General features: G+C 42.8%; 1 protein-coding gene across 3 annotated transcripts in view; it reads left to right on the plus strand.

Moving 5' to 3' along the window:
• Nucleotides 1-1,107: 1,107 nt before the first annotated feature.
• The window catches only part of LOC128885361 (zwei Ig domain protein zig-8-like), a 33,947-nt gene continuing 10,696 nt past the window's right edge, over nt 1,108-24,358 (plus strand). The window contains exons 1-4 of one of the 3 annotated variants that reach the window (XM_054139375.1): nt 1,108-1,677; nt 4,172-4,349; nt 21,782-21,948; nt 23,457-23,667. In XM_054139375.1, coding sequence (XP_053995350.1) covers nt 4,226-4,349; nt 21,782-21,948; nt 23,457-23,667 — 502 coding nt within the window. In that variant the 5' untranslated portion in view covers nt 1,108-1,677; nt 4,172-4,225. Of the gene's footprint in view, nt 1,678-1,731; nt 2,081-4,171; nt 4,350-21,781; nt 21,949-23,456; nt 23,668-24,358 lie in introns of those variants that run through there. The other 2 variants (XM_054139373.1, XM_054139374.1) reach the window with 2 other exon arrangements.

Genomic DNA, 24,358 nt, shown 5'->3' on the forward strand with positions numbered 1-24,358 from the left:
TCCTCGTGGCCCATTTGGTCTTGGTATTTATGAGCTCGTCGTCCGCGTAGCGCACCATAAACGAAAATTGAGGCCAGTCGAGTAATCTCTGAATGCGACAATGATCGATAACCACGAGATTCGTATACTTTTTACGACGATTCACACCCTTGGTGAAATATTCCAGCGAATGGCGCCATTACGAAATTTAACGCTCGACGTGATCCAACTGCTTTATTCCTAAAAAACCAGAGAATTATTCCAACAATGATTCAAACAACGCTTCGACCGGTGTTCTCGATATTCGTTGCTCTTCTATTCGGTGCATGTATTATTTGGTATTGTTCGGATGAAACGAAGGTACATACGTCGATCGTTGATTTATATGAATGATTTATATGAATGCGTTTCTCTGTTAACGATAAGAAACAAGGGTAGGTGTGATATCAAGGAAGCTGTATCCGAATTAACAATTCGATCCGTTCCACGATCGGTAGCTTCAATGTTTCAGTCACGAAAATGCGGTGGACGATAACAATAGAAGACACTAGGCAGATCGAACCAGTAATAGCGCGTGACACCGACTACTGGCTATGAGCTTCCTCGTAGTACCTAGGATTCCGACAACGACTAAGGCCATACGATTCCGAGTCGATAACTGCCTGTAAAGCGAAAAAGTTATTTCAGAGAACACGAGGGTAGGTATTGGAAACGGTAAGACGTGGCCGACTTTGCTTCGTTCTATGTACAACAATTTCAATATCTTTATCGAAACGTAGAGCTCGGTGATGCAATAATAATAATTAGCATACGGTTGTGGCAGGATAGAACAGATTAGAAATATTGGTGGATGCAAAGGTTATCGGTGGTAGATTGCAGGTGAAATCTTGGCGCAATTGTATCGAGTCCTGCCAGGGGAACGCGTCATCGTAACAGGCAATCGCGCTATCGAATTTAACAGGCAACGGATACGATGTCGCGCATAATGGTCGAGGCGTCGATCACCGCAATAATAATACAACCGCTATCGACTGCCGTTAGCGGCACCGTCGGCATTGCTGGCAGAGCTGCTAGCGAGGGCAGCGCGGAGTGGATCGCGTCGCGGAGGGCGGCGGACGGAGGTGGCAGGAGTCGAGGGTCGTTGGGGGTTGATATCTGGCTAAGCGCGGGCGCAGTTGGATCGCGGTCTCCAGCACAGCAGCATTTCCCTCGACGCCGACGATCCGTTCGCGCAGCTCCGTCTTACTCGATCCTCTCGTTGCCTCTTTCTCCCTCTTGTTGATCTCGACTCGCGTCTCCTTTCGCCCGTCTACTTATCCGCCTATTCATCTTATCAATCCGCTGCTTTCCTCCTTCTGCCCCTTCCACTCTCGCTCCGTCTCCGTCTGGTCGTCGAGTTTCGGGACGTTTCAGTTTCTCCTTAGGCGCTGCTCGTGGTACCGACCATGCGTGCGTGCACGCGACGAGTCATGTCCACGCGACCGAGTGTGCGTGCCGAATGACGAACGTGTGTCAGTTTAAGAAAAGCGAACGCTGCGCGAGTCGCCACGAATCGGATGCATCCGTCGCTACATCGGCGCGCTGAATGAAAATGCATCGACTTGTCACGTGGAAATACGACTTGCGGAGGATTCTTCGTTCGCCGCGTTCCGATCCGTGCCGTCTCGACGTGCTGCACGAATTTACGGAGAGGTGTTGGTGAGCAACTCGATTCCAACGTTCCTACAAAGTGACTTAAAACGATCTTCTGTACGCGAACAAACCTCATGCTACCCAACTATGAAGTTATTGCTTCAAGTCGTACCGATGCTATTTTTCGTTCTGTACTTGTGTGACTTTGTTGGTTAAAACGTATTTGGACCGTTCGCACTCGTGGCGTGATCCGATGATCAGTGATGTATGTACGTTCGACTCGCGTCGCGTCGTTGAGAGCTTCCGCACGAGAACGAGTATAAAATTCGTTAAATATTCGTTAAAAATACGCGTACCCGTAATCAAGTTATCGACCAAATACTGCTTTCGCTTTTAATAACGATACTTGTGCGAATTTCAAGGATTTATACAAAGTATGCTAAAATATAATTGATGGTTCAAGTTTCGGGTACGTATAATAAACAGAAATAAACAGAAAACTAACGTAGGCGTTGAAACAACGGTTTCCAAGTTCTCCCTTGCTTCTCGGCAACCGCCTTATATTACATTCTTCGTAGTGAGAAACGTGTCTTTGTTTATTTTATCAAACACCTACCGAACGCATTTTCGAGCGCGTGTGAATGTTAACGAGAAAACGTATCGAGGTATATATCGAAACGAGCGGACTCGTTTCGAATACTTGTTACGATGAAACTATATTTTTATTTCTATCTGGAAAACCGTTTATTTCCATACCCATATTGATACATGCGCTCACAGTTTGGACTATCAATTTTAACACGCCTCGTTTATATTTTTAATTCTCTCACGTTTCTCTATGGGTGGATCATAATACGCGGCGCGAATATCTTCTGCGCGAAGTGTTCCATCGACGTAACGAGAGACATAAAGTTAAACGAACATAAGTATCTGGAAGTGACACGTGATCGACCCGGTACGCAGAACGTTCCGGTGAAGTTACGCAAGGATAAACGTTCTCGCAGAGTATCGTAAGTTACGTGCAAGTTGGAGAAAAATTAGCCAGAAACACTTTGCTCTGACAGACGCGTCAAAAGTCCATTTTTTTCCGATAAAAACGTAGGAAATAGAGAATAGGATAACTGGCCATTCCGTGATTCGTTCATCTCCTAGCGACGACGTTCCTGGACACGTGTGTTTCATTTGCATTTGCGTTTGCATAAATTTCAGTAAAATTTCGACAAGAATTACTCGTCCGCGCTCGAATGGAATATCGTTAGCTCGTTAGTTGGAATCCAAATCTCGTTCGTCATCGAACGTTTCGAATGAATTTTTACCTTCCCTTTAGCAACACTTTCGCGTCGGTGGAAATCGTTACACCCGGTCGTGAAAGGTACAATGAGAATTTCGAATAAAAATATAGGTCCAACGAGAACAATCGATCCATCCTTACGTTAAAAATATTTACAAATTTTCGTATAGGATAATGTAATGTTAAAAGAGTTTCTGAAGATTTTTTGAACGCCTAGTATAAGGCAAATACGTTCACACATAGAAACAAGATAAATTTCCTAATATCCATCGAGTCATACGTGTCCCTGTAACAAAACGAATCGATAGGCCATGGCAAATTCACCGCTCATTCGCTATTACTTATTCGACACCACTGTACAAATACGATTCATAGAATATCGAAGTTCCGGACGCTGAAGAATTCCCGGAAATGTATCGACAAGTGATATTAATTCTTCGACCATCGCATTGCGCGTAATAATTGTCTCGATTATGTTTCGTTGTTAGCAAACACAGCTCGAGGCGCGAAACTAATCATTTTTAATAAAAAGTTGAACAATTTTTTGCGCGTTCGACGCTCGTTGCCTTTCAAGCAATTATCCGATCGATTTTGAGATTGATTTCAATTTACTCGCACACAAATTTCGCAGATATATCAGTGGGATCGTATAACAAGCAGATCATTGCAGTGTAATATCTGACGGATAATAAATTCGTGAATAGGTAATCGAAACTGTAAACATCGCAAATTGCTGCCGCATCACTTTCGAATCTGTTACTCCGTGTTCCAAATTGCATTCAAAATATTTATATTATTACTCTACAGATTGGTCCAATCGAAATGATACACCTTACACAAATATCCAGTATTAATTTTTATTTTCATTCTTTTGTTTTCAATTATGCTCGTAATTGGTTAAATTTATAAAAGTATCAAATTATATACCAGATTACGCGATCCCAGCTGCATATTTTACACGCAACATGCGAATGGCAACTTGTTGCATCGTTTTGACGAGATCTTACCTACATTGCTTTTTCTGTAGATCTTTTTTCAACCTATTCCCAATTATTTCATGTATTACGTGCAAATTCGGCCGAATCACGATTCAAGTACGAAAGCATCGTTTTTCAATTCATAATTTTTGATCCTTTATGGAAATGAAGAGAATGATAATCGACCGTAGAACGGTCCAGCGATAGTCGCGTGACATGCCGGCATGTAAAAGTGACGAGTGTCGAGAGGTCGATTCGATGTGCGAAGAGAATTTCTGTTTATTGTCGGCAGAAAAGACGTATCGCTCCGGCCGGGCTGGCACGGGTTCGAAAGTGGTGTCGCGAAATGTACCGGAAACGATGGACCGTAAAAGCACTGGGAACAAATTCACGGTACGGCGGGAATGCGAACGGCTGGGACACGTTGGCCAAGATGATCTGCATTTTCTTCTTCGCGATACTGCTGCACGGTAAGTCAATATAGAATTTATACGTACTGCAAAACACTTACACGTGACGCGATAAGGACGCGTTACCTCCTTATTCATTTAGTTTTCTATTAAACAGAGGCTGGCTTACGGATTAGATGAGAATTTAGGTTCCTTTAGATTTTCCATTGTACTGACCCGTCGTATTTTCAAAACACCCTATGATTAATAAACGTTTCTTTGCTTTTTGTTTTAATTTCAGCATTACTTTAGTATATCGGTTTCTTTTATAAGTAATTTCAAGTTTTTCTTAGGAATCGTTTATAATGTTTCAATTATAAATGATTTTGAAGGTGTGAAAGAATCGGAAAGTTAGTTAGCTAGCAAAAAGACGAGCCAATCGTTTAATTTGCCGCGGATCGCAAAAATCAAATTTTCTCGTCTGGTACGTATGCGCGGTGTTCAATTACTTTTTGTCATCGATTCCCACTGTACATAGGCTTGTTTATCAGGGCTGTCCGCGCGCACGATTTATTTGGAGGGTGAAACGCGCGACTCGCGTTCGCTTCTCGTTAATTAGAATCTCTGCCGTTCGGTCAACTATCGGTGCAACTATTGACTAGCTGCTCCCATTACGACAAGTCTCTATTATCGCGTTAATTCTTGCAAAAGTAATTGTCACGTTATCGATTCGTTAATTGGAATTCTCGCCATCGATTTCCGTCTGTTCGATACAAATGCAGTTATCGAAACTGTCGTCGCTAGGTAATTAATAAATTTATCGATTCGACCAGAGCTTACTTTGTCAACTTCCTTGTAATTGTTTCAATTATAGCTTTTCTATTATAATACATTTATAATTGCATCATTTGCAACACTTCTCGAGAGACATCGCATGTAAAAAATTTAAGTAAATCGCCTTGATTGACTCTATAAAATGATAGCAAAAACTTAAAACCTCTCAAGATCAATTGCTCGTGTCCACCGGAATCAAAAAGTCCTGTATCATTTTCCGATCCGATCATTCGTTACCGAGATAGAAGCGATTAAAGTGTAGCATGTTGGGACTCTCGACGCGGCCCGTTCGGAGCAGGGGTTTGTTTACCTTTCGGTTACGTTCGCGCGCTTCGGCACGTGCTACATGCGCTCGCGCGGACGCAGTCACGAGACTAGGCGCTCGCGCCCACTCCACGTGGTCCTTGCAGTTCGCTCACGTAACAAGCTTTAACTGCGAATATCTCCGAAACGAACAGTCGGATTGGAAAATGGAAAAGGACTTTTCAATTCATATTGGCACAAGTCATTCATCTCCAAGAGGTATCCGACATTTCTACTGACAACTGCTCATATTTTTCATAACAAAGCCATGAATTGAAAAATAAAAAAGGATTTTTACTATATATGTAGCTTTTCATGTATGTATATAGTAAAATTATAAAATCCATTGTTCGTAAGTAAAACGTATCGTCGCTGACAAGCCACTGAGCCTGTCGAATCCATATCCATTATTGAGATCGCGAGTAAGATTTTGAAAAATATGATTATTGTTGTATTGGCGGGACAACGTCCGCCAGGATTGGCTAGTAGATTTATAAAACAATGAAATCCATTGAATTTAAAACGCGTGTGATCGGTATTGTCGAAAGCTAGAAGTAGGAGGCTGTCCTTCTCCAACTGTCCGTTGGCATTCAAACATTCGAGGGACACCAATCCAGTATAAAAGCTTTCGAAAGTTTCATCCGAGCTTTTCAACAGAGGGAAGTAAAAGAAGATGAGAAATTAGTCGAGCACTTTAGTAATTCGAAAACGATCCTGTAATTTCAAGGGTGGCATTTTCTGAGGGAAACCGCTGCCAGTGAACGCAATTAAAAAATCCAGGACCAGTTCTTTTTTCGAGTAGGCGAAGAGTGGTTCCGTGCACGAAACACTTTGTCCGCGCACGAGTGACTCGCTTCCCGGAATTTTTCGCAAAAGCTCGCTCTGAGGGCCACAACGGATGACGTTGAAAACTCGTGGACGGAGGTAAAAAGCACGAGGGGAAATCAGAAAGTGGAAAGTAACGGCGTGGCTCGACGTAGAGAGACAAAAATGCGCCGTAGGCGACAATGATCCTCAACTACTTTGCAAACGTTGTTGCGGTCAGCTAACACCGCGAAACGCTTCCAAGCGTCGGTCGACGTGTACGCCCTTTTTATCTACTCAGCGCGAATGCTTTGTTTGTACAGAAATAAAATTGCAGTATGCGTTTCTGATAGTTACAGAGGAAGCGATTCGTTACCATTATATAAACCCTGTAAATACGTTCGATTATCGCCAATCGATTCCCGAGAAAACTATTCGTCTGTCATTCTTAATCTTTCCAAGCCAGTTTAAATGAGCGGTTGTACTGGAACGGTCTATCCGAAGATTTTCAGCAATCTTTCGAGACGTTTTACCAGCGTTAACTTCCCTAATGGTTTTCGAAACTCCATCGCCGAGACTTCTTAGGCGGTCTGTACCGCAGAGCATCCTTGCTTAAAATCACTTGACCGAAATCTGGCAAACGGTCGCTGCATAGAACGTTTGAGAGTAGTCCTCGATGCCATATTTATCTGCCCGACCATTCCAAATATATTGCTATCGAGTTTGAACTCGAGTCCGAAGGAGACGAGTGGTCTCGCTAGAGATGACTTTCGTTACGACGATGTACTTTTATTTCGCTTAACGTGGCTTTGTAACTATCCCCTAATATATAATCCACGACTAATCGTGTACGAGGCCGTGTATGGACATGCAAAACGAGCATAGCGTAAAGCTCGACAATCGATACACCGCGATCCCGGCTTCCAAAGCAAACTCACCGGTCAGTTGTAAACGCGCTTATCCGAAAGTTGTCGCGTTTAACGCGCGTTCGCGTATCGCGTATCGGGAATCGCGTATCGAAATAGCAATATATACTATATCGCAACGGTATCTGTAGCTGCAGCGTCTGCGTTCGCCCACTGGGTACGACGTAATGACACGACGACGACGACGACTTATGCGACTGCGTTACCTCGGAGCATTCGGCGCAAATGGCCGAATAGCACCATAGCTTACGGGTCAGAGGGTATTTCATTTTACCGAGTTACGCCATGGAATCAGGAAAATGGCGTATTCACGCTTCGCGAGCGCTGCCGTGTACGCGCAGCCATTAATAATTCACAATGTTTTCCCGTCGTAACTTTCTACTTACTTGCTTCTTGTTCCCGACGAAACGCTTTCCGGGTCTACTCGCTTTGTTCCGGGACACCTACGAACGAATAGTCTTCAACTTGAAAACGTTTATATACTAATATCTCTTGAATGTTAAATATTCGACGAGATCTCTGCGTTTTCCAGATTCGTTTTGTGCTCGGGCTGACACTAAAGAACTTTCATCCTACACGTGAACGCGACTCATCTCCGATGCATATAGATGCTTATGAATAAACATGGAATTCAATTATACAGGACCGTGTTCGAAATATATGCCGGACCGTCGACGAACTTTGAACGCGACTGTTGCACGCACGACCCTTTATTTACTCGACCGTTATTGTCCGGCTTTGGGTCCAGCTTGTCGAGGTTTCGCAAGTTGAGTCTGGAAACGAACGCTCTCGCCAATGCAGAAACCAAGAACAGAAATCATAGATCGCGTTTTCTCGAAATCTTCAGATATGGTACACGCAGTCCACGTTCGACCAGTCCCTTTTACTGCCTCCCTCTCCTTCTTATCGGATCGGAAGTTCACTCCGAAGTAACACCTTTGCTAAGACCTTCGCGACGTACGTAAGTGCTCCGCGGAGGAAGCATGGCGGAAAGTGTCGAGGAGGAGAGATTCGCGAAAAGAAACGAAACTTTCTCGGTTCCGTGCGGTCCGCATTGTTCGAATTCGCCAACTTTTATTCGATGGTGGCTGCCCGAAGCGGTCGACCGCTGGAACGTCGGTGGTTCGACAGAAATTTAACCAACTATTCGGCTACCAGCGACGCAAGCTTCAAATATTTTTCAATGCACGCGATACCGTACACCTGCATTCGGGTCAAGTTTTAGTTACACGTGTAACGTTATGTACGTACATACAATGATTACGAAGCATTTACGACGATGGATATCGCTTCGTTTACCATCGCAATTGCAATTGTACGAGTAGTTACATTCCACGATTGAACCCAAACAGAATGATAAATATCAGCGAAACCAGAGAAACGTGTTCGAATTTCAGAAAAGAACTTTGCGACAGTAAAGCGGTGGCACAAATATGCATATTTGATAGATTTGCGATGTATGCTCAAGACTGCACTCTTTCGATAACATTGGGATGTTTCGCGAGGTGGCGCGTGTTCCACGAGAAATTGGCGAACTCGCCAAGACGTGGTCGCAACGAACCCGTGTCCTCGTAATTTTCGATGCAATTAAACGTAGAGACACCGCAGCGGGAGCTGGCTGGTTCGACGCGCACGAAGACGGATTATCCTTTAAAGCGACTAATTAATTGGAGTCCCGCGCTAATTTAATATACCAAGTTAGTTGCAGCGCGTGGCTCCCAGCAGGCAAATGATCCACTTGCGGACGTTTCCCCGTAGAGTCGCGAAGAGAACTCTCGCCGAGGCAAGATCAATCATCCAGGGAGATTCGTGGCCCCTCCACCTGCGAAACAATTAGATCGCGCGATTGAAATGGAATGGCGACGCCGGTAAACTCTAAATGGTTCCACCGCTTCCGGGGCTTTGGCTCGATTAAAGAGCTTTCTCGGATCGATCCGATTTCAGCCGCGGGAGGATAGATTTATTCGCGATAATGGAGAGTTCGGATTCGCTAACTCAACCACGCTTATTTTTCTGCTCAATAGTTCGTTTTGTCGAAACGGAAGGGGTTCGCTCGTTTCGATTGTTCATTCGAGGTTATCTATGAATTTCCAGCTGATCGTTTCCTGTTAGTCATCCGATGGAGCTTCTTTCCTATCTTCTTCAGTAAGAACCATCAGAAACATTGTTCTGTATTGGTTCGATTACACGAAAATATCGACGAAGCTAGGACGTATACGAAAATTATTGGAATGTAAATATCCATCGACAGGTTTTCAGAATTTTTTAGAATTGAGAGAAAACGTACATAGATCAAGGCGGCAAATAACGCCGCGACTCGCAATATCCTAGCTAGGGGATACGTCGATGCGCAAATTTATGATGTCGCTACATCGCCGATACGCGACAACCCATTTTCCCTCTCCCTGTCAATCTGGGAAATAGGGAGCAATCGTCCGACAAATGTGAAATTTATAACGGAATCGTTATTGCCTCATGAATAATTGCACTCTAAAATATCCATACTGGCTCTTTTTTTGCACGCTAAGAATAAGCGACTGAAGAAAAGAATGGAAGTGGAAATGCTACAGAGAATTCCGTATGACCTGATGCATCGTACTGGGTGAACTACGCTCGAAACGTTTCTTCGATTACAGCTGAACGATCCGTCAAAAGGACATCGTAACGAGCGCATCAAAAACTAAAACCACGCGACGAACATTCGTTCCGGACGGACAAATATTTCTTGTTTCCGCGGACCTCGTGTGCCGTGGTTATTAATTTGTACGCCGGCTTGTTCGTGTTGTCGGAACACTTGGCCTCGAGCAAGCGGCCAATAAAACACGTTGCGCTGAACAAACTTCGCACCCTCTGCTCGCGAGCATTCAAAAATAGCAGAAACAGAAATTTCGCATTGTCATACTATCTAAAGCAAAGAATATTTGTTTGCATTTTCCGAGAACGAGTTGATTTTTAAAAATGCAAGACACTAGTAAACGATAGGGGAACTCGCGAAATTTGGCGATGTCCTGAACGTGTCACAGACCGTCTCGATCCCAAACCTTTACCTAAAATATGTATATAAGCTAACCAGAAAAGAACCTCTCTATATTTCTGTATCTTCTACTTAATTAAACGGCAAAGCTCTTAAGAAGCTTATGCGCTTAGATTGCCAGAGTCTTATCGTACAGACGCGTCTGGAGTTGTCAGCAATTTTCTACAGGAACGTCTTACCTTTCTTGCCTTTCGTCCCCGACAGCGAGAACTTTTTCCAACTTTTTCGTGGCTCGTCGATGCGATAATTTATTCGTTCTCCGCGGAAATACACTCAGAGATTCTTATTATAAAAATTCGAAGAGAACAACGAAAAAGCTCTAGACCTCCGAACGAAATTTTACCTTTTAACAGCGATAGTGGAAAGCTCTCTTCGAGGACGATTCAGCGACGCGAATCTAAGTTTGACCACGCGCGCAGTTAATATTCATTGCGGGCAATTAAAGCTCGACAGCCCCCGTAATCCATTGTTCGTGTTCTGTCGCTTGCGATTTAATATTTCAATCGTTATTGTCACTGGAAACAATGAGAGGTAACTATTCACGAAGCTTTCATTCGGCAGGAAAACCACCTTTGTTTTCCAAATACGTAACACTCATCGGCTCGTGATTCTCTTAGAAGAATATACATTGTATCGTAACATGTGGGCGACTTCAACAGTGGATTGAGGACACTGATACAATGGAAAAAGTTCACGTAAACGGCTGCCCTATTCGACCTTGTTTCCGAATTATAGTCATTCTTGTACTCGGGTAATGTGGCGGCTGCTTACCTTTATAGAAAGTGCTCGAAATAAAAGTCGTTGCTTTTCCGTGAATTGTTACATTGATCTAAATGCAAATCTCCTGGTATTAGCCAGATAACGAAGTAGTTAATATTTTTAACTCTCGGTGCAAACATTTTGTTAGTTTTTTACTTTATGTTCTGGCAATTATTTCTGTTTGAAGATTCCAATATCAATACACATACTTCATTTCCGTCTAATTGGCTAGAAAATTGAACAAAAACAAGTGGGCATCGGCGACGCAAAGGCTACGCAAATTAAATTAACTTTAAAAAATGCAGAAAAGAAACAAGTTCGCAAGGCTTTTAAACGAATTCTTTGTAAAATACTTGTACGAAGTAAGGACAATGGGGAGATTATACCTGTCGCAACGAAAGATTCGTGAAAGAAATTGGGTCTAATTATTCGAGCTAATAAACGTTTAATTAATCCGCCTGCCGAGCATCCCTTTATCATCCGCTTCGAGATACGTACTTAATGCAGTGAACGTGGGCGATGGAAAATTCCAGGCCGTTCAATTTGTTTTTGACAAAACCTTTGACTTGTTTTTGAAACCATCCAATATTATGATGGTAATGACCTCACCAACGCAGTCACACGATTGAACGAAAATTCGTTTAATGAAATTACGTTGCTTCATTTTCTGAATACTTTACATTTTGCAAACCATTTTCAATGATTAGCGTAATAAAACTCGAAACTCTACAATTTTTATCCGATATATTCTCTCGTGTCAGTAATAATTATAACGAGCTGCAGCTCATCGATTAATGCAGGCATTTAAATTTAATCTGTGCGATTGAGTGCGCGTACACGCGACAGTCGATAAGAATAATTTTTTGAAAAGGAAGCTTCGTTTGCGAGAGCTACGCCCAGCTATTTCCACTTATTTATTCACGTAAAATCGCTCTCTGGTAGAATTGTGCCACGATTACATTCCTATACTTCAATATCCCGATATTTAAAATTACATCGACGCGAAATTGATTTTTTCAAATCGTCCAAGTGAAATCAACGCCTATAAAAATGCAATCCATCGTACGAATGTATGATTTCAGCTATAAGCGCAACCCATAGACCAATCGCAGTCAGCACTTTGTGAAGCTAAGGTAATTGGGTGGACTGAAAGAGAAATGCGAGTATAAGTTTTTACTCGGAAAAAAGGAACACTTTGTCTGGCCAATTTCGAGAACAGTGTCTCCTTGGAAGGTTCGCTGACGTTATTTCGTCTAATTAAATCGGAGCCCCTTTGAGGGTCTTAAGCGTGGCGCTTCCAGTTCTATCTCAAGTCATTTGCCGCTTCGTTGTATAACCCGCCGTTTCTTTGAATAAGCGCGTCGTCTACGCGACGACCGACGACACTACTCTTCTTCTACTTTGTCGCGTCCGTTTTAGATCATGACAACGGAGTCATAATCGTCTACAAGAGCGCGTTCTCTAAAGTAGACATCGCTGCGAATACTCGAATAAATTTTAAATATACAACTACTTTTCGACTCCGTTGCGGAATTCAATTTTAATTCGAGGGAATTATTCGACGAATTTCCAAAAAGTTAAAGGAACAGGAAATGCTGTTAGTACCAACCAAGAGAACGCTGACTCGAAAGTTGCGAGGGTTTTTAGGTTCGACGAACTTTCTTCCAAGCGATTCATAACAGATGAAGACAAATATTTGCGCGAAGCAGTCACCGTCTGAAAGTTCGGTCTCCAGTGAAATTGTTCCCATAATAGACGCGTTAGTTAAAGTAGTCGTTGCCATGAAGAAGCTTTTGCATCTTCGTTTTACACTTTGCTAAGGAATCCACCGGTAGCGTTTTTCTTTGGAGAAAGCCTTTCATTTCCTTGCTCCTTATTAAAATGGAGCCTCGATTTCTCAAACAAAATAGAAAAATGTTTGTGCTCTCTCTCTCTTTCTCCTCTAGCCCCTCTCTCTCTCTATTCCTATTGCTGAATTTCTCCTCTGTGTTCGATCGCGTGGCACCCAGGAAAGCAAATGGTCGTGTACGAATTCCTTTCTCCTCGCGTTGCACCGAGTGCTAAACAGACACGTTCTCGAGAACAGAATGAACAGTGATCGACGCGAGGAAGAAGCCGTACCTCAAGATGCAGAAGTTTCACGATGTAGAAGGGAAGCAAATATTTTGCGTTACTTTTACGCGTATGTACGGATGCGAGTAAACCTGCATAAAATGTTTGCGCCGTAAGTTAATACAGCGCACCGTTGTCTGTCTTTTTATTCAGAAGAAAATAATACTCGACGTGCAGGAGAGAAACGTAACGGAATTTAGCTGGTATCGCGAACGAGTTTTTTAAATCAGACAGTTTTACAGAGGCTTTTAACGCGATTAGCGTCATAAACGAGGCTGTGACCGAGTCGTAATGGAAAGAGGAACAATTCCACGAGATTACTGGGGAGAAACCTGTTCGCGTGAACGGAAATTCCGTTCTTACGTTTACGTAGGGGACCTGGCATTGACGAGTTCTTTGTCGGTCGTATGCGTGACTGCGCATTGTTGCGGGAAACGTAATACCGGCGGTAACCGCGTTCCTCCGGAAAACGTGCTTCGGGAGGTACACTGAAACGCTTCCATTAGGGCAATTCATTGAACCGGTACGCCAAGACCACGATCCAACACAACCATACACGATAAAAGATAGTGCTAAACAATACAAAATTTCTCCAAATAAATTTCATTCGCGATTGATTCCGGTCTATGTGTCAAATTAACAAAATATCTATCATTCGCTTTACTGCCTGTGGCTTTAAGTGACGCGCAATTTATCCTTCCGGTGGAAAGATTCGACCACTGTGCTTGGAAACCTGATAATTAGGTTTGTCGACCGTATTTACCGAACGCCTGTAGAAGATAGACACATGCAGTGCACAGACCGAGCGTTCATGAGTTCGCAGCGCCCAAAGGGTTAAATGGACCGATTGGTAGCATTGAACTTCTCAAACGATATAGAAGCGGGAAGTTCCAAAGAAAGCATCTTCGTTTTAACGAATAAAGTTCCCCTTCGATTTCATTTCTAGTATTTCTAATAAGATTGCCTCGCACGAGAGTGATGCGAGGGGAAAAGGAATTTTCCTCTTCAAGATGAAAGACGCAGCAAAGAAACCACGTTTCGCAGTCTCCAGGGTCGCAAAGACGCTATTTCTACTACGAAGGATGCAAAAATTTTACTCCCTTATCTCATATTCTCCTTGCGAAGGAAGGCATGTATTTTTGACGGACTGCTTTGCGAGATAGGAATCGGCCGCGATTCCCGTGTTTGATCATTTTTAAACTATGGACTACACTTGGAATTTCAACTATCTAATAGATAGTTATCATCGTTACAATTACCATACCATACTGTAAGAGTATCCACCGATTACAAAAAGGTACTATACTTACGAGCGATAAATAAGTAGACGTTACCTTTTTGGAGAAAGAGGGAAAAAGGCGTTCGATCAACGTTGAAACGTTAAAGAGAAATTATCGAAACGTTCCGCATTCGTTTGACGGTAAAAGAACGGAACTCTTCTTAACGAGACGCGGCATGCTTTATTTCCCACGGAAGTAGAATCATTTGATGCCAGGAAAATCAAGGCTGAAACTCTTTGACGCGGCCCGAAGTATAAAAACGACCGATGAAAAACTCCGAGCGTGCAAACGACAGCTTAATTACCGGCACACGGAACGGAATGTAAAAGTAATGCGTTTCCAATTATCTACGGGTCTTGATCTGCATAAACAAACCGACAAGTCTGGGCGACGATCTCTCCCTTCCCCGAAAAACTTTCTATAATTACTGTCGATAATTATATTCTACTTGGAACCACCGTACGACAGAGTTGTCTTAAACTTTCGATCGGTTCGTTATCGTTACTTGTCATGATTTCAATTTTAATAAACGATACCCCTTTCACCAAAGGCAAGGATGTTTTCCAGTGATGGATTAAGATGAAAGCATACCGGTAATTATGCTTGAAAAGTTCTCATTTCTATTAAGCCAGGGATCATTGTGAGATTTCATTAAAATCTCAAAGCCACGCTTAATAAGGTTCCTTCGCGAGATGGAAACGACGATATTCGTTGCAGGGAAGGAAATTTTGAATTCACGGTGTAAACTCGCACCGCGAAATCGTTTAAATTTAAGGAGGGCTAAGTAATGGGTTTATTTATGGCAAATGCGTGAAACTCGTCTCGTAGAGAGCACCAGGAAATTTCGATCCTTTTAGCGGAATCAGCAGCTGAAAGGACGGCGAACAAAGCACTCGATTGCCACTAGAATTTGAGAGAATTTTGCGCATAAGGCAGTGTTAAGGCGGCGGAAGGGCTAACGGCAATTTCATATTAATGTCACACCCTTGGCGTGCCAGGCTTCCTCGTCATCCACGATAACTCCGTCGCATTGGTTCTGCCACGACTGCAAACACCGACAACTTTCTTGTTTTCTCTCAACTTTGGGTGTGTCGAAAGCAAACCGTTACACTTTTAATTGCGAATTATTCAAATCGCGTTGAAAATTTATGGGGAGACTATTAGGGGTTAATTTCTTTGAGTCGGTAGTTTGTTCTGGCCGTTTAAGCATTCGCGAGCGGCGAGGCGCGCGTATGCACGCGTGCGGTTCCCCTGGTGAGAAGAAACCGACGAAATAATTCATCCAGTGTTCTCCAGCTCGTGAAGTGTAATGTGGAATAATGTTTTACACTGTGGTGGGTCTTGGCGGGAATGGGCTGGGGGCGCGATGTTGCGATGTTGCCTGCAGCCGCAGCGACGAAATGAATTTTGCAGTATCGGGGGGAAGGTGCACTTCATCCGTCATACAGTTTTTGTTACGCGCGATGGCATTGCGCCAATAGAACGACTCGGCCCCGGTATTATCCGCGACGAGATACCGCGTTAACAACGATACATTAAGGAGCGCACAGTGAGAACGTCCCCTGAAATTTCAAACGGCGACTTAATTACAGACTCGAAATAGTAGACAAACTAGTACAAAGAATGTAATTATTTCGTCGCAGGTCGGAGTTTCGCTCTTTATCGGATGTATGTACATATGTATACCCTTCGTTTGTAAGCATATTCTCCGTAATTGGTCGGCCAGTTTGGCAAAACTGGGTTAAACAGGAACGAGTTTGGCGGTTTTTGCATAAAACAGGAGAAGTAGTTGGCAGCGACCTAGTCGTCGTACGAGTCACAACGTTTTACCGTTTTGCGTTAAAATTATTTTTTAATTTTCAGAAGAAATGGTACGTCGACCGATTTAAATGGCCGTTCTTGGTTTAAATACTTGATTCATTGGAGGCTTTCTCGTATACGTTGTCGAAATATTTCAGTGTGTTCGCGATTAAACTGTAAAAAATTGAGTAATCGAAACCCCGTAACGAAATATTCATAGGAAAAAGAAGTAAGAAAGATCTCAAGATTCGTGTTCGCGAGATACCTTGGAAAATCCAATGACCACGGACGAATAGCCCTGTCAAAAATGAGCGGCAAAGAAAAGCAGAAAGGATGAACGACAGATGTCGAATGCGCGACACGGAATGCGAAAGTTCGGATGAACGCAATCGATGGAATACGTCGAGATTCCCAGAAGCGGAAATACGGCTGAAATTCCGCGAAAATAGAAGCCTACGTGGCACGACAGTCGACGTTGACGATCAGAGTCGACAAATGCAACGGGTACGCGTCAACCTCAACCTTTTCGCTGCGTAGGAACCCACCCGCAAAAACTGCATCGAAAGGAAAAATGCCATTTACGGCTTCCGTGACTGTCGATGACACTTTCTTATCGAGTATCTCGAGGTTTCTCTAGCGGAACGAGAAACTTTATCGCATTGCAGAGACATTTTCAAACAGACTCGTCCAGAGGTAGTTGCATTTTTAATACCGTCTAATTGCACTTTGCATTCGTTTGCATTAAACAGTTCCTGGACAATTAGAGGCGCACGAGAGATTGTATATTCCTCGATGCGTGTTCTTAAAAGAGATCATTACGCAAATAAAAAAAAAAAGAGAGATGAAAGCAAAGAACAGGAACATTTTAATGGCTCTTCCCCTGAGTTTAATGACAAATACGTTACGGGTTCTCCCTCGTCGCTGGGTTAAATAAAACGCAGGAATCTTCGCGTAAAGTCAACCAAATTCATTTCTATCAAAAAATGTAATAAGTTGAGCGCTTTTATTAAAGCGCCTAATTCAGTTTTTATGTATTTTTACCAAGCAATTCTGCGTCCCCTTGCTTTAAAGTTTGAAGTCAGCCCCTATAAAATGCAATATCAGCCAGGTTATTTTTACGTCAACTTCGGTCGTTCGTCGAGACTTCTTATACGATCGTACATCACGAGTTGGGTCAGTCATGGACATACGATAAGAAGGTTTGTTCGTCCTTTCGTTTCCAGGTCAGCCGTTTCGAAAGGGCCAGTTCTCGTAAAATGTATCCAACGTATCGAGATCCTCGAAATCATTAGGTTACCAGGGTTGTAGTCAAACGCAAATAATATCTTATTTTCGACAAATTCTTCGTGCAAAGAAAATCGAAAACATCAGAGACGTTGCTGACGTCTGACTTTTCTCGATTTTACTACTTCTCGCAGGTTTACGGTAACATTAATTAGCAAAACCATACCCGGTACTTTCGAAAATTTTCTTTTAGCAGATTTTCAATGTCTCGCGATACATGTGCAACCGCGAGTCTGGATCGTCCATCTCTTGACACATTTTCTCTTCGTTCGTGGTTCGATTAGCGAGTTCCAGGCGTTCGAACGACCGTTCGAGTATTATTCCCACGATTACGCTTACTTCTCGCTTCCCTCTTCCAATTGTTCGCAATACCGACTGGCTCGGAACTGAGTTTGCCGGACCCTTCCGGTTTTTCCCTCCGTGGACCCATTTTTCGCTTTTATTACGACGAGAGATTTTCGCACCGCCATCGACCTAATAATTTATCACTCGTCCGCTGTTTCTTGTTCTCCCGAAAGCCCTCGATACGCCGAACCGAACACGTTTTTCTCGTGGAATTTGCCTCGTCACTTCCGAAGATTGAAATTGTTGTTCGATCGAGTCGCGATATCGAGGAGATTAACGCGTTCTACGTCAGCCGCTCGTTTCACACGATGACTGTATTTTTCGCACGCGTTAAGTAAATCGAAGTAGTCGAAATATAAAATACACATCAAATAAGAATCGTTATGAATTGTTTTTGTAGAGGATTTGGTTATTTAAAAAATTTGTATTCGACGTTTCTCCATCTTGTGCATTCTCTGAGCGAGCAGCCCTGACAAGTCTTGGAGACTACCTCTGGAAACACTTCCAACTTCCACGGAACACTCTAGTAACACCTCCAAGTGGCGTGCACAACCTTAACAAACCTTCAAAGTTCTACGGACCATCTCATTTACGCGGGATTACTTGCGGTTGAAACTGTTAAATGAGATATGTCATTAATAACTATGCTCGCTAACTATTCCACTGTACTTAATTCTAGAGAAACGACGCCGACGTTACCGAGATCCTCGAAATTTTAATGTCAAGAATTTCTCTCAGAGAGTCGCGAGTTATGCCGAAATACCTAATACTTTTACCCGGGACTGCCTGCACCGGAATTATTATTATTTGATAAGAGTTCTACGCGGGGAATAATTATTGCAAGGAATTCTGCGTATCCGATTGGAAATAGGCGAAATGTTTTCAAATGAGAGAGTAAGTGCTGGAAGGACTCTCTTAAGGGACAAAAGAAGGAGGTCAATTGAACGCGATTGCTCAATTCGCGATAACCGATAGCGGGTGATCGATCATTTGGCATATTCGACTATTACTCCGATAATCGAGCGTTCCTTTAATGGGTATTCCGATAATCGACATTCCACGAACATTCTTCGGGAATTTCTGCGTCGCGTGGCTCGAAGAGCAAACTCGTAGAAACTGACCAACGCGCAGGCTACTAAGTAACGACATGTACTATAAACGCACATTCGTATCTTTAAAAATAAATAAACACCATCGAATACAAAATTTCTAGTCGAATCGTCAGAAATTAGAACGGAGGGGTAGTTTCTTCTTTTAGCAAACGAACACAATTGAAAACATTTCTGCGGTAGCTCGACGAGGTGGAAACAGCGTAAATAATTCAGGTGGTTGTATAACTGGTGGAATTAGCTCGAAAGGAGAAAAGGTAGGAGTTAATTTGCGAGTCTTTGTTCGATCCACCAGAGCCCTCGAAGACTTTGTTACGGTAAATATCTTAGAGGAACGTACATTGTATCATTTCCTTCGCTCCCTAACCCTTTCGCCGTGATAAATGTACACCAAGGGACTCTGACGTCTCGACGTAATTTCCAAGATAAATATTCGCTGCCCGTAATATCTAGCCATGCAATTCACTTTTTCAGTTGATTGCGAAAACTACGAGACAGTCTTCACGAAAATATTAAACACACTCGGCGCAACATTCAGCTACGAGAGTAGATTTCAGGACAATTTACTTGTGTAAATAATATTTTGACTTTGTAACATGTAAAAATTGTCGCAATGGAAGTACGAGCCACGCGAATTGTTCGAAATACTATGTTGAAAAAGTTTAATCGAACGACCGATACCACGAACGCGATTTCGTGAGTGAATAGCAACGCTGGAATTCTCGATGAAGAGTGATCGAAAAAAGCATGAAATTGTCATACGGTAGAGAGAAACAATTTTTGGAACGAAACTGCGCATCGTGATTTTTGTCGTTTCGTAATTGATTAATGCCTCCTGCGAGCGATATTTCCTCGGTTAAATCGTGCCGTATATCGCGAAGCTACGGTCAGAAACGAGAGATACTTTATAGGCATTTCGAAACGGTTAATCCCCGAGGCTGTCGCGAGCACGAAGCGTGGAAATATTTCGCGTGAGCCTCGAGCCGGACGATTTCGTGTAAGAACCAGCCAAATAAACAATATTTCACATCGAAAGCCCCAACAGGAAAGCGAAACCTGTAGGGAAAAAAGCACATTTAAAAGTCAACCTCACGGTTCTTTGTTTCGACGAATGAAATTGCGAAACGCCTGTTTGCGAAGCATCGCTACACAGCTCACTCTGCGTGCGGCTGTCTCCGTATAATTCCAGGCTTTCATGGATATATTGGACTTGGTCAACGGAGAATCTATTTTCATCACGCGAGGACTCAAAGGATAGTTTGCCGTCTAACTTTTAGATGAGAACCCGTATAACGCGCTCCTCTGTTCCACAAAGGAGGAGCAAATTGTATTTCGAACAATATTCGAATCACGATCGTCATACTAATTTGTACATTCTGCTTGCAATCGAATGCTTCGATGTAATCGTGTATCGTATTTTATAACCGGTCAACTATGAGATACTTTCATTGGTATTTACTTTTTCGTAACATCTTATGTCCACTGTTTCCATATCGCAAGTTTACTGAACCGAGAACCAAGACTTAACATACGTCTCACGTATCGATGCCATGTACACAGCGGTTGCATGCCCGCGCATTCGAAGTATACCGATGTTTCGAGTGCGTGGAGTATCTTCTGCGCCGCTTGTCGAGGTAGAACGAATAACAAAAGTGTGGGGTACGCGTGGTGCGCGGCTTGTTGCAGCAGTGTAAACGTACCCGTTACGGCCACTCGTGCAGACGAGATCGTATTTGCCGCAGTGCAGGACTACAGGCAACAGGATAGTTATGCGCCAGCTGTTCCACCGTGTACTTTCGGACCACTCTGCTTCGCGAGGGTCATTCGGATATTCATGCGTCGCGAAGCGATCGCTGCCGCGTTGTCCAATTCGAAATTGCGCGAATAAATTGCGCAACTCTCGAGCTCGTCTAAACGAATTCACAATTACACTTGTAATTGACTTTTCTACCAGTCGAGCTGCTTGACTGGTTCAAACTCTTCCCACACGTACACTTTGCGAACGAATTTCTACACTAGGTGTCTCGATATACCCCGTGTAGCTCCGTAAAAGAAGCTAGTCAACGCGAAATAATGAACCAAAACTTTAGAATTAAGTTGTTACGTACAAGGCTATGCTTCTTCAGGCTATATTGTAAGGCTATGCTACGAAAGTATGGTACGTTTCTTAAAGGGAAAATACACAACCTTGTCTCAGACAGATATACACAACTATATAAGTGATTCTACAGGCCAAATTAAAAAATAACGAAATTGTATTCGAGTTATTAATCGTTGAATATACGCGTGAAAGACGCAGAAGTTACGGACCTATACTACTGTCGGAGCATGGAAGGTCCGTAAGCGACGGACTCATAGTACTGTCGGCGCGCAAACGTCGCTCAACGCGAATAAAGTAATTCTGTATATGGAGACACGTAGTTGATAGTCTCAGGCAAATTTTTGTAAAAGAACATTTGTTCAGCTATGAAACCTATGCAACCAAGCTGCTTCCTGACAACGTTATTTAATAATAATCACTGTGCATGCCGCGTTGAGTGCATTATCTCCCTCGGCTTTCTTTTCGCGTACTGTAATTTTATAAATGCGTTCAACTGCGAAACGAGAACATTTTTTTCCACGGGACCAAAGGTTGCGCGATGACAGTTACAGAGCCGTTTGTAATTAAAGGTCGCGAAAAAAGGAAAAAGAGAGAAAGCAAGCATAATCGTATGGACGAATGAAAAAGGAATGCTTTTAGCTTCGCAAAATATGCGCGATAATTATGTAGAAAGACGATAAGTAAACATAAATTGGTTAAGGCTCTATTTCGAATTGGTATTTGTAGAAGACTCGATAGGGTACCTAATTGTAACAAGATAGCGTGGTTAATCGCCTATGGTTTGTGAAATGTATTCCCAAATTTTTTCTTTATCGTTTTCAGAAAAAGCTGTACACAGTTCTCGACTGTTCGAGGCGGATACCTTTCAAGGAGTGCAAACGCCAGAGAAAGGCCCTCACTTTGACACAACGATTTCATCGAATGTGACAGGCCTGGTTGGAAAAACCATTCAACTCGTTTGCAGAGTAAAGAACCTTGGAAACAGAACAGTAAGTCCTCGATCTTTGAATTAGTCATATCCAAAATGTGGTCGTCTAGGCTTAGATCCGTAACCTTTCACCGTTCCACGGCCTAAAAGTAATTCTTGAGTCGGTATAATAATGCAAAAACAACAGAATGTTTCAAACAGCGTTATTAGAGGCAGAGGATTTACGGCGCCGTTTTCGAGAGATAAGACGGCGAAAGAGAATGAGAAGATTAATCCCACATAACTTGAATCCGTTGAAAAGCAACTTACGATTGTTCTCGTTATGCAATTATACGGGAGGCTTTGAGTTTCGAGCACATTGCTGATTAACTTGTAAGCCGGTTTCCTAGTATTACAGCCATCTTTAGACTACAAGATAGATATCTTTATTCCATTAACTTTGATATCGTTATGAACGTGCAATTCTGATTCTAACAATTAACTGAAATTAAAGGTAAAAAAGAAGGTGGGTTTCTTAAACCACCCAATCGATTATGAAATATAAGTATACAAGTTGGATATTCGAGTCGAAAGCTTCTTATGCGAGGCTAGGTAGGTTAAGTAGGAAAAGAAGAAGCTCGTTTAGGGATCCTCCGGTTTGGGTGTCGGCAGTATGTTACATTTTTAATCCCAAAACTCATCTCTATGCAAAGCACGCGCTCACACGCACAAGCTGGCCAAATACGCGTGTACTGGCTAATACGTTTCGCAGATAACGTACCTACATTCGCGTTCACGCGAATAACGTCACGATGGTGCGAGTAAAATTGAGATTTTCACGAGCAGGCGAAATTACACCGAGTCTCGAGGCAGAATGAAAACTCCGGCGCGAATTCAAAAGCGATATTCCACGAAAGAAAGTTTACCTGGCAGTACTCCACCCTTCGTCGCTCTTTGAATTGTATTTGCTTTAAGGATTGGTCTCCTTTGCCGACTACAGACTCGTAGGGCTCTATACGTGACGTTCCGTGAGGAAGTACAAATAATTTAACGGACAATTCTAGAGTTAATCCAAAGCAAAGTATATCGAGGTAGCAAATTTGATTTTATATTTTCAAAAAAGTTATTTTCTGTTCAAATATGAAAGAAAGATATGATTCGAAATAATGAGCGAGCGATCAATTGGTTTTGCGAGTAGACTGGACATTACGAGAGATAGAAGTGGGTCGAGCGTAATGAATGGGCCGCGGTCTCAATTTTCCGGATTCGCGTGCGGATCGCGAACAGAGGCTCGCGATGATTGCTTAGCCGCAGCTTGTATGTCGAGCGTATTAATCTGTTAAATCGCGCCGACAAAAACGATTGAAATTGCCTTTTGAGCTGCAGGACGATCGTTAGCGTAGCCTGCCAAGGATAAAATAGCTTATGACTGTTAGGACGGCCTTGGATCGACAGTCTCAGTGGACATTGGAGTTCATTTGAAAATATAACGCGTATAAAAAATAATTTGCTCGAGTGTAAATGTACAAACTGACTAATAGCTCGTCTTGCGAAATGTGAAATCGATCTTAACAGTCGTTTTACTCTTAGGTATCTTGGGTGAGGCATCGAGACATACATCTATTAACGGTAGGTCGTTACACCTACACGAGCGATCAACGTTTCGAAGCGATGCACACTCCACATACAGAAGAATGGACTCTGAGGATACGATACCCCCAGAAGAAGGATTCTGGTATCTACGAGTGCCAAATATCCACCACTCCACCCATCGGCCATCCCGTTTACCTCACCGTGGTTGGTGAGTCAGCGATCGCCTAAACTGGATGAAACTTTATTCGACTAAATCCAATAACACAATCCGAATTGGTTCATTTCTACGCTACTCACATTTTCTAGGTTCTTATGATCCTTACGGAAATGACTTTTTTTACGTTTAATTAATTTCACAGCCCCATAGCTGTACAAATATAACATACAAATCCGCAATTCGAACGATCCTTTTTTTCTTTGTAAGTTATTGTTCGCGATTATCGCGAATTCTACAGAGAATGTAGCGGGCGGTTAGAAGGAAGCTTGGGAAATCCTGTCCTAACGTATATGCTCGGATATTGGCTCGAAAGTCTTTCTCCTCTTTCGTTCGACCATAGGTGTACGTTATACAAGCGTCGCGGTGAAATTGCACCGTCATTTATACGAGACGGTCCGTTATTTGTGGCACAGCCAAGAAGGAAAGAATAACTCAGAAATAGAGAATAATGGTTTTACAAAATTAATAGATCGTTTTGTCGGTTACCTCAGAAGCGTTCAGCGTTGCTTCAGTTCATTGTCATCGAGATGCTTATGCCTCCGGAAGATGGTTTCCCTCTCTTTGCTCGATACACGTCCTGACTCTATCGTATAATTACGTTGCTGGCGTGGTACATGGATTTCATCCATGTCCCCGCCGTAGCATGTACGATTAAACCGCAGATATGTATTTCATTGCTCCG

Source organism: Hylaeus anthracinus, unplaced genomic scaffold (genome assembly GCF_026225885.1).
Source record: "Hylaeus anthracinus isolate JK02 unplaced genomic scaffold, UHH_iyHylAnth1.0_haploid 11981, whole genome shotgun sequence".
Lineage (NCBI taxonomy): Eukaryota > Metazoa > Arthropoda > Insecta > Hymenoptera > Colletidae > Hylaeus > Hylaeus anthracinus.